Source organism: Phaenicophaeus curvirostris, chromosome 30, assembly GCF_032191515.1.
Source record: "Phaenicophaeus curvirostris isolate KB17595 chromosome 30, BPBGC_Pcur_1.0, whole genome shotgun sequence".
In the NCBI taxonomy this organism is placed as follows: Eukaryota; Metazoa; Chordata; class Aves; order Cuculiformes; family Cuculidae; genus Phaenicophaeus; species Phaenicophaeus curvirostris.
The window spans coordinates 4,353,974-4,363,772 of NC_091421.1; the positions used below are offsets into that span (position 1 = coordinate 4,353,974).

General features: G+C 64.4%; 2 protein-coding genes across 2 annotated transcripts in view; both read left to right on the plus strand.

The window, feature by feature from the left end:
* Window positions 1-9,799, plus strand: part of LOC138732385 (25-hydroxyvitamin D-1 alpha hydroxylase, mitochondrial-like) — a 37,697-nt gene that overhangs the window by 5,476 nt on the left and 22,422 nt on the right. The window contains exons 3-4 of the mRNA XM_069878981.1: window positions 1,856-2,052; window positions 3,368-3,568. Of these exons, the coding sequence (XP_069735082.1) occupies window positions 1,856-2,052; window positions 3,368-3,568 (398 nt within the window). The remainder of the gene's footprint in view (window positions 1-1,855; window positions 2,053-3,367; window positions 3,569-9,799) is intronic.
* LOC138732417 (25-hydroxyvitamin D-1 alpha hydroxylase, mitochondrial-like) lies at window positions 4,552-7,581 on the plus strand. Its single transcript, XM_069879027.1, has 5 exons — window positions 4,552-4,674; window positions 4,754-4,920; window positions 6,702-6,783; window positions 6,854-7,051; window positions 7,129-7,581. Exons 1-5 carry the CDS (start codon window positions 4,552-4,554, stop codon window positions 7,240-7,242), a joined length of 684 nt encoding a protein of 227 aa, XP_069735128.1. The 3' UTR covers window positions 7,243-7,581.

The following is a 9,799-nucleotide window of genomic DNA, read 5'->3' on the forward strand; positions in this document are numbered from 1 at the left end:
CCCCCCAACTCCCTCTCTGCCCCCCAACTCCCTCTCTGCCCCACTCTCTGCCCCCCAACTCCCTCTCTGCCCCACACTCTGCCCCCCAACCCCACACTCTGCCCCCCAACCCCCTCTCTGCCCCCCACGCTGCCCCCCAACTCCCTCTCTGCCCCCCAGCCCCCCCAGCCCCCGTCGCAGGCGGCCGTGGGTCGGGGCGTGCTGGGGCCTGTTGGGTCTCGCGGTGCCCACGCTGGCGCCCCACGCCCCACACGTCACCCCCCAACACGTCACCCCCCCCCCCCCCAAACTCCTTCCTGCCCCACACGTCACCCCCCCACGTCTCCTGTGGCTCCTGTGTCCCTACACATCACACGTGTGTCCCCCTCACTGTGTCCCCTGTGTCCCCCTGTCCCCCGTGTCCCCACATGTCCCCCCTGTCCCCATGTGTCCCCCCGTCCCCCCATGTCCCCACACATCCCCCTGTCCCCACAAATCCCCGTGTCCCCCATGTCCCCACACGTCCCCACGCATCCCCCCTGTCCCCACGCATCCCCGTGTCCCCATGCATCCCTCCTGTCCCCCATGTCCCCACAAATCCCCGTGTCCCCCCTATCCCCATGCGTCCCCCCTGTCCCCTTCTGTCCCCTTCTGTCCCCTTGTGTCCCCATGTCCCCCTGTGTCCCCACATGTCCCTGTGTCTCCATGCATCCCCCCTGTCCCCCATGTCCCCACAAATCCCCCTGTGTGCCCCCCGTCCCCACGCATCCTCATGTCCCCCATCCTCCCATGTCCCCACACGTCCCCCCTGTCCCCATGCATCCCCCGTCCTCCATGTCCCCACGCGTCCTCTCTGTCCCCCGTCTCCCCCACATGACCCTGTGTCCCCATGTGTTGCCCCTGTCTTCCCTGTCCCCTCCGTCCCCCGTGGCCCCATGCGTCTCCCCTTGTCCCCACAAATCCTCTTGTCCCCACACATTCCCCTGTCCCAACAAATCCCCCCATCCCCTGTGTCCCCATATGTCCCCCTGTCCCCACACATCCTCTCTGTCCCCCCTGTCCCCCGTGTCCCCATACGTACCTGTGTCCCCACACGTCCCCCTGTCCCCTGTGTCCCCACATGTCCCCGTGTCCCCATACGTCCCCCTGTCCCCACACATCCTCTCTGTCCCCACATGTCCCTGTGTCCCCATATGTCCCTGTGTCCCCACGCGTCCCCCTGTCCCCTTGTGTCCCCACATGTCCTCTCTGTCCTCCCTGTCCTCACACAATCCCCCTGTCCACCCCATCCCCCCATGTCCCCCTGTGTCCCCACGTGTCCCCCCCGTGTCCCCACACGTCCCTGTGTCCCCCCGTGTCCCCCCTGTGTCCCCACACGTCCCCCGGTGTCCCCACACATCCCCGTGTCCCCCTGTGTCCCCCCTGTGTCCCCACATGTCCCTGTGTCCCCCCGTGTCCCCACACGTCCCCCTGTGTCCCCACATGTCCCCATGTCCCTCTGTCTCCCCCCGTGTCCCCCCGTGTCCCCCCGTGTCCCCACATGTCCCTGTGTCCCCCCGTGTCCCCACACGTCCCCGTGTCCCCCTGTGTCCCCCCGTGTCCCCACACATCCCCCTGTGTCCCCCTGTGTCCCCCTGTGTCCCCACATGTCCCTGTGTCCCCCTGTGTCCCCATAAGTCCCTGTGTCCCCCTGTGTCCCCCCGTGTCCCCACACATCCCCCTGTCCCCTTGTGTCCCCACATGTCCTCTCTGTCCTCCCTGTCCTCACACAATCCCCCTGTCCACCCCATCCCCCCATGTCCCCCCGTGTCCCCACACATCCCCGTGTCCCCCTGTGTCCCCCCGTGTCCCCACACGTCCCCGTGTCCCCGCGCAGGGAGGGTGAGGAGTGGCAGCGGCTGCGGCGGCTGCTGGGGCGGCTGCTGCTGCGCCCGCGGGCGGCCGAGGCCTTCGCGGGGCCGGTGGCCTCCGTGGTGGCCGACCTGGTCCAGCGGCTGCGGCGCCAGCGTGACCGTCACCCCCAGCGCCTCGTCCCCGACGTCGCCCACGAGTTCTACAAGTTCGGCCTGGAAGGTGGGGACCTGTCCCCGGGGTTCTTGGAGCCTCCGGGATCTCCTCGTGTCCATCAGGGTCTTCCCAGGGCCTCCCCGTGTCCCCCAATGTCTCTCCAGGGCTTCCCATGTCCCTCAGGATCTCCCCATGTCCACACGTCCCTCAGGGTCTCCTCGTGTCCCTCAGGATCTCCCCATGTCCCCACATCCCTCAGGGTCTCCTCGTGTCCCTCAGGATCTCCCCATGTCCACACGTCCCTCAGGGTCTCCTTGTGTCCCTCAGGATCTCCTCGTGTCCTTCAGGGGCTCTTTGTGTCCCTCAGGATCTCCCCGTGTCCCCACGTCCCTCAGGATCTCCTCGTGTCCTTCAGGGGCTCTTTGTGTCCCTCAGGATCTCCCCGTGTCCCCACGTCCCTCAGGGTCTCCTCGTGTCCCTCAGGATCTCCCCATGTCCCCACATCCCTCAGGGTCTCCTCGTGTCCCTCAGGATCTCCCCATGTCCACAAGTCCCTCAGGGTCTCCTCGTGTCCCTCAGGATCTCCCCGTGTCCCCACATCCCTCAGGGTCTCCTCGTGTCCCTCAGGATCTCCCCGTGTCCACACGTCCCTCAGGGTCTCCTCATGTCCCTCAGGATCTCCCCATGTCCCCACGTCCCTCAGGGTCTCCTCGTGTCCCTCAGGATCTCCCCGTGTCCACACGTCCCTCAGGGTCTCCTCATGTCCCTCAGGATCTCCCTGTGTCCCCACATCCCTCAGGGTCTCCTCGTGTCCCTCAGGATCTCCCCGTGTCCTCACGTCCCTCAGGGTCTCCTTGTGTCCCTCAGGATCTCCCCATGTCCCCATGTCCCTCAGGGGCTCCCCACATCTCTCAAGGTCTCTCCAAGGCTCCCTGTGTCCCTCAGGATCTCCCCATGTCCATCAAGATCTTCTCAGGATCTCTCCATGTCCCTCAGCGTCTCCCCGGGGTCTCCCCATGTCCCCACGTCCCTTGGGGTCTCTGCAGGGCTTCCTATGACCCTCAGGGTCTCCTCAGGGTCTCCTCATGTCCCTCAGAGTCTCCGAGGGTTTCCTTGTGTCCCCCAGGATCTCCCCATGTCCTCAGACTCTTGTCCCCCAGGTCTCTCCATCTCTGTCCCCATGTCCTTGGGGGCCATCCCTGTGTCCTGTAGAGTCTTCCGTGTCCCACGTGGCACACCCAGTGTCCCCAAGGAGCCTGATGTCCCTCCAGGACTCCTCATGTTCTCCAGACCTTCCCACGTCCCCAGGAACTCCTGTTCCCTCAACCCAGGACCCCCCATCTTCCCATCTTCACGCCTGTCCATCCCACCCCCCCAACAGGGATCTCCTCCGTGCTCTTTGCCTCCCGCCTGGGCTGCCTGGAGCCGGTGGTGCCGCGGGACACCGAGACCTTCATCCGCTCCATCAACACCATGTTCGTGTTGACGCTGCTCACCATGGCCATGCCCAAGCCGCTCCACCGCCTCTTCCCCGGGCCCTGGAGGAGCTTCTGCGAGGCCTGGGACTTCATGTTTGCCTTCGGTGAGGGAAACGGGGAAGGGTCTGGAGCCCAGGGGTTCTGGGAGCAGCTGAGGGACCTGGGAGGGGTTTGGTCTGGAGAAGAGGAGGCTGAGGGGAGACCTCATCGCTCTCTGCAGCTGAGGTTGCCCAGAGCAGTGGTGGCTGCTCCATCCCTGGAGGGGTTCAAGGGCAGGTTGGATGGAGCTTGGAGCCCCTGATCCAGTGGGAGGTGTCCCTGCCCATGACAGGGGTGGAACTAGGTGGGCTTTGAGGTCTCTTCTGACCCAACCCATTCCAGAATTCCATAATCTTATGGTTCTATCGTGGAACTGCCTGAAAGGAGGTTGTGGTGAGGTGGGTGCTGGGCTCTTCTCCCAAGGAACAAAGGGTGGGACGAGAGGAAATGGCCTCAAGTTGTGCCAGGAGAGGGTTAGATTGGATATCGTGGAGAATTCCTTCATGGAAGGGGTTGTCCAGCCCTGGAAGAGGCTGCCCAGGTCCGTGATGGAGTCCCCCTCCCTGGAGGGTTCAAAATTCGTGTGGATGATGTGCTCAGAGATGGTTTGGTGGTGGACAGGGATGGTTGGACTCGATGACCTCAAAGGTTTTGTCCAACCAAACTATCCCATGTGGACAATGTGCTCAGAGGTGGTTTGGAGGTGGACAGAGATGGTTGGACTCGATGATCTCAAAGGCTTTGTCCAACCAAACTATCCCATGTGGACAATGTGCTCAGAGATGGTTTGGAGGTGGACAGGGATGGTTGGACTCGATGATCTCAAAGGCTTTGTCCAACCAAACTATCCCATGAAGCTGGGGAAGGGTCTGGAGCTCAGGTCGTTCTAAGGAACACCACACGTGGATGAGGTGCTGCTCAAGGATCTGATTTTCCACCCCAACGGTTCCGTGTGACACCGTGGGGACACAGGGACACGGTGTTCCTCGGCCACGGGAACACTGATGGGGCTTCATCCTCTCCAGCCAAGGACCACATCGACCGGCGCATGGCGGGGCACGGGGGAGCGTCGGAGCAGCCGTGTCTCATCGACCAGCTGGCCCGGGAGAAGGTCCCCATGAAGGTCATCTACGGCAACGTCACCGAGCTGCTGCTGGCTGGTGTGGACACGGTGAGGAGGGGACATGTCGGGGGGTGTCCCCAGCTCCGCGGGGCCCTGCTGATGTCACCTGTCCCCCCCACCTCCCAAGATCTCCAGCACCCTGGCGTGGAGCCTGTACGAGCTGGCGCAGCACCCGGGCCTGCAGGAGAAGGTCCACCAGGAGCTGGTGGCAGCGCTGGGCGACGGCTGTGACCCCGAGGCCACCACGCTGGGCAGGGCCCCCCTGCTGAGGGCTGTGGTGAAGGAGACACTCAGGTGGGGATGGGGACACGGGGTGGGGGACGGGGGACAGGGGTGGGATGGAGATGGGGACAGGGGTGGGATGGAGATGGGGACAGGGGTGAGGGTGGGGGTGAGGAGGGGGAGGAAGGTGGGACGTGGAGGTGGCTGGGGACAGGGACGAGGATGAGGACAAGGATGGGGACGGGGATGAGGATGGGGACGGGGACAAGGATGGGGACGGGGACGGGGACGAGGATGGGGATGGGGACGAGGATGGGGATGGGGACAAGGTTGGGGACGGGGACGAGAACAAGGATGGGGATGAGGATGAGGACAGGGATGAGGATGGGGATGGGGACAAGGATGGGGATGGGGACGAGGGTGGGGACGGGGACGAGGATGGGGACGGGGACGAGGATGGGGATGGGGACAAGGTTGGGGACGGGGACGAGGATGGGGACGGGGACGAGGATGGGGACGGGGACGGAGATGTGGATGGGGGTGAAAGGAAGGTGGGTATGGGGATGGGGACGAGGATGGGGACGGGGACGAGGATGGGGACGGGGACGGAGATGTGGATGGGGGTGAAAGGAAGGTGGGTATGGAGACAGGGACGAGGATGGAGATGGCAATGAAGATGGGGATGGGGTTGAAAGGAAGATGGAGATGGTGATGAAGATGGAGATGGGGTTGAAAGGAAGATGGGGGTGGGGACAGGGATAAAGATGGGGATGGGGAAGGGATGAGGATGGGGATGGGGACAGGGATGAGGATGGAGGTGAGGAGGGGGATGAAGATGGGATGTGGAGATGGCTGGGGACAGGGATGAAGATGGGGATGAAATGAAGATGGGGCGGGGACAGGGTGCGGATGGAGGTAGGGGTGAGGATGAGGATGGAGGTGAGGAGGGGGATGAAGATGGGATGTGATGGTGGCTGAGGACAGGGATGAAAGGAAGATGGGGATGGGGATGAAGATGGGGATGGGGAAGGAATGAAGATAGGGATGGGGACGGGGATAAAAGGAAGATGGGGATGGGGATGAGGATGGGGATGGGGCCAAGGATGAAGATAGGGATGGGGATGGGGGTAAAAGGAAGATGGGGATGGGTATGGGGATGGGGACAAGGATGAAGATAGGGATGGGGATGGGGATGAAGATGGGCATGGGGAAGGGATGAAGATGGGGATGGAGAAGGGATGAAAGGAAGATGGGGAAGGGGACGAGGATGAAGATGGGGATGAGGATGAAAGGTAGATGGGGATTGGGACAGGGATGAGGATGGGGATGGAGGTGGGGGGGGGATGAAGATGGGATGTGGAGGTGGCTGGGGACAGGGATGAAAATGGGGATGAAGATGGAGATGGGGATGAAAGGTAGATGGGGCTGGGGGCTGGGATGAGGATGGGGATGGAGGTGAGGAGGGGGATGAAGATGGGGATGGCCACAGGGATGAAGGAAGACAGGGATGGGGATGGTGATGAGTATGGGGATGAAAGGAAGATGGGAACAGGGGTGAGGATGGAGGTAGGGGTGAGGGTGGGGTTGGAGGTGAGGAATGGGATGAAGATGGGACATGGAGGTAGCTGGGGACAGGGATGAAAGGAAGACGAGGAGGGGGACAGGGATGAGGATGGGGAAGGGACAAGGATGAAGATGGGGATGGGGAGGAAGATGGGGACAGGGATGAAGATGGGGATGGGGATAGGGATGAAGATGAGGATGGGGATAGGGATGGGGACGGGGATGAAGATGGGGCTGGAGATGAAGATGGCGATGGCGGCAGCCTAGGTGACCGCCCCGTCCCCTTGCAGGCTCTACCCTGTCATCCCCGCCAACGCCCGGGTGGTCCCCGACCGTGACATCCGTGTGGGCGACTACCTGGTGCCTCGCCAGGTGAGCCGAGCGCCGCCCCCTCTCCCGCCGTGTCCCCGTGTCCCCTCCGCTCACCCCCGTGTCCCCCCAGACTCTGGTCACCCTCTGTCACTTCGCCACCTCCCGCGATGGCCGCGTCTTCCCGGCGCCCGACTCCTTCCAGCCCGAGCGCTGGCTTCGCGGCGATGCCGCCCGGCACCCCTTCGCCTCCCTGCCCTTCGGCGTCGGCAAACGCAGCTGCGTCGGCCGCCGCCTCGCCGAGCTGGAGATCCACATGGCGCTGGCGCAGGTGAGGGCCACCTCCATCCCCGAGTGTTCCCAGGTGTCCCCGAAAGCATCTCTCATCCCCGCTCTGCTTCTCGGCAGATCCTGCTGCGCTTCCAGGTGAGGCCGGAGCCCGGCGGGCACTGCATCCGCCCCATGACCCGCACGCTGCTCGTCCCCGAGGCCACCGTCAACCTCCAGTTCCTTGATCGATGAGTGAGAGCCAATGAGGGACATGGAGGTGGCCTTGACCTCGTCGGGGAACTTGACCTCAATGGGGGACTTGACCTCGATGGGGAACTTGAACTCAAAGGGGGACTTGACCTCAATGGGGGTCTTGACCTCAATGAGAAACTTGACCTCAGTGGGGGCCTTGACCTCGATGGTGAACTTGACCTCGATGGTGGCCTTGATGCCAGCCTTGACGTGTCCCCAAACCTGATGGCGTCCTTGGCCATGGTGGTGTCTTCAACCCTGGAGGTGGCCCCAACCCCAGCAGTGGCCTTGACCCTGGTGGTGGCCTTGACCCCAGCCATGTCCCCAACCCTGGCAATGGCCTTGACCCTTGCAGTGGCCTTGGCCCCAGTGGTGTCCCCAATCCCGGAGGTGGCCACCACCCCAGACTGGTGGTGTCCCCAGCCCTGGTGGTGGCCTTGACCCCCGCAGTGGCCTTGGCCCACTTGGTGGCCTTCGCTGGCATTAGGGACACCGTGGAGTCATGTCCCTTGACCCTGGTGGTGTTCCCAGTCCTGGTGGTGGCCCTGACCGCGGAGACGTTCCTGATGCCCGTGGTGTCCCCAAGCCTGCTGGTGGCCTTGACCCTAGTGGTGTCCCCAACTCTGGCAGTGTCCCCAACACCAGTGGTGGCCTTGGCCCCACAGATGCCCTCGATGCCACTGGTGTCCCCGACCCCAGTGATGGCCTTGGCCCCGTTGGTGGCCTTGGCCGCGCATTGTCCCCTCCCCACTCCGTGTATTATTTAACATTAATTTATTGCCAATAAAGGGGTTTTTTGGGAGCCCCCCCCGGCGTTTCCGCTGACTCAGCGCCGCTGCCACCTCTCCCCACCCTGTTTTGTGCTGACTCAGCGCCCGCTGGGCCGTGGGGTGAGGCGGGGGGGGGCCTGTCCAGACACACCGCGGGTGATGTGGCTGGTGACGCAGCCAGCGGGGGGGGGGGGGACTGAGCGGGGCGGGGCCAGCACCCCGTGAGGCCAGAGAGGGGTCCCTGTGTCCCCCCCTCCATGTCCCCCCATGGCTATGGATCCCCCCATGTCCCTGTGTCACCCCCGTGGCTCTGTGTCCTCTCTCCATGTCCCTGCTGTCCTGCCCCGTGGCTGTGTCCCCTCCATGTCCCCTCCATGTCCCTGCCATGTCCCTGTCACTGCTGTCCCCCCCCGGGTCCCTGTCCCCCCCCCCCGTGACTGTGTCTCCCCCATGACCCTGCCATGTCCCCTCCCCTACATCCCTGTCCCCCACCCCATAACTGTGTCCCTCCCTGTGACTATGTCCCCCCTTGTGTCTCTGTCCCCCCCCAGTGACTGTCCCCCCCCCATATCCCTCCTGTCCCCCCCCATCCCTGCTGTCTCCCCCTTGTCCCTGTCCCCTCCCGTGACTCTGTCTCTCCCCATATCCCTGTCCCTGCCTCCCCGTGGCTGTCTGTCCCCTTTCCATGTCCCAACAGTCCCACCCCATGTCCCCGTCCCCCCCCTGTGTCCCTGTCCCCTCCTCTCCGTGGCTATGTGTCCCCTCTCCATGTCGCTGCTGTCCCCTCCCCCCCGTGTCCCGTCCCCCCCCCGGTGTCACCACGCTCGCTGCCCCCGGGACCCCACGAGGGTCCAGAGTCCCCAACGCTGACGTCAGCGCTGTCCCCACCGAGGGACATTGACCCCCCCGGGGGGGCCGGGACACCCCCTGGCACGGGGTGGTGGGGGGGACAGCAGGGACAGGAGTGGACACACAGACACGGTGAGGGACACACAGACATGGGGGGGGACAGGGACGTGGGGGGGACACACACAGCCATGGAGGGGACACACAGCCATGGGGGGGGACACACAGACGGGGGGGACACATGGCCGTAGGGGGGACACACAGACATGGGGGGGACACACAGACATGGGGGGGGGGCACACAAACAGAGGGGAGCACACAGCCATGGGAGGGAAACAGACGTGGGTGGGGGGCACACAGCCATGGGGGAGGGACACAGAGACGTGGAGGGGGACACACAGACATGGGGGGGACCCACAGCTTGGGGGGAGAACACATAGACGTGGGGGGGACACGCAGACGTGGGGGGATACACACGGCCACGGGGGGGTCACACAGAGCCATGGTGGGGGGGACACACACAGCCGGGGGGGGGGGGACAGACATGGAGGGGACACACACAGCCATTGGGGGGGGGACACACAGGCATGGGGGGGGGACAGCAGGGACACAGGGGTCTCCCGGTCGTGTGTGTGTTTGTGTCCCCGTGGGAAGGGTTCAGCACCACGGACAGAGCCGAGGGTCCTGCGACCACCCCCCCAGCACGTCGCTTCAGCACCACGGACAGCGCCGGGTCCCGCAGTTCCCCCCGGGGCCGCCAGGGGCCGCTCTCGCCCCGCCGTTTCGCGACCCCCGCGACCCCCCCCCCGCCCAACCAGGACCCCCCTCTGGGCTCCCCCATGTCCCCCCCTAAGTCCCCTTCTATCCCCCCCCATGACTCCCCACGCCCCACCACGTCCCCCACATGCCCCTCCATGTCCCACTCATATTCCCTTCATATC

What these genes read in the sequence shown, in the direction of transcription:
- LOC138732417 (XM_069879027.1), top strand. Translation starts at nt 4,552, where the DNA reads ATGGCGGGGCACGGGGGAGCGTCGGAGCAGCCGTGTCTCATCGACCAG. An exon ending in TGCTGGCTGGTGTGGACACG is followed by an intron (nt 4,675 to 4,753) that starts GTGAGGAGGGGA and finishes CCACCTCCCAAG; the next exon opens with ATCTCCAGCACCCTGGCGTG. An exon ending in ACTACCTGGTGCCTCGCCAG is followed by an intron (nt 6,784 to 6,853) that starts GTGAGCCGAGCG and finishes GTGTCCCCCCAG; the next exon opens with ACTCTGGTCACCCTCTGTCA.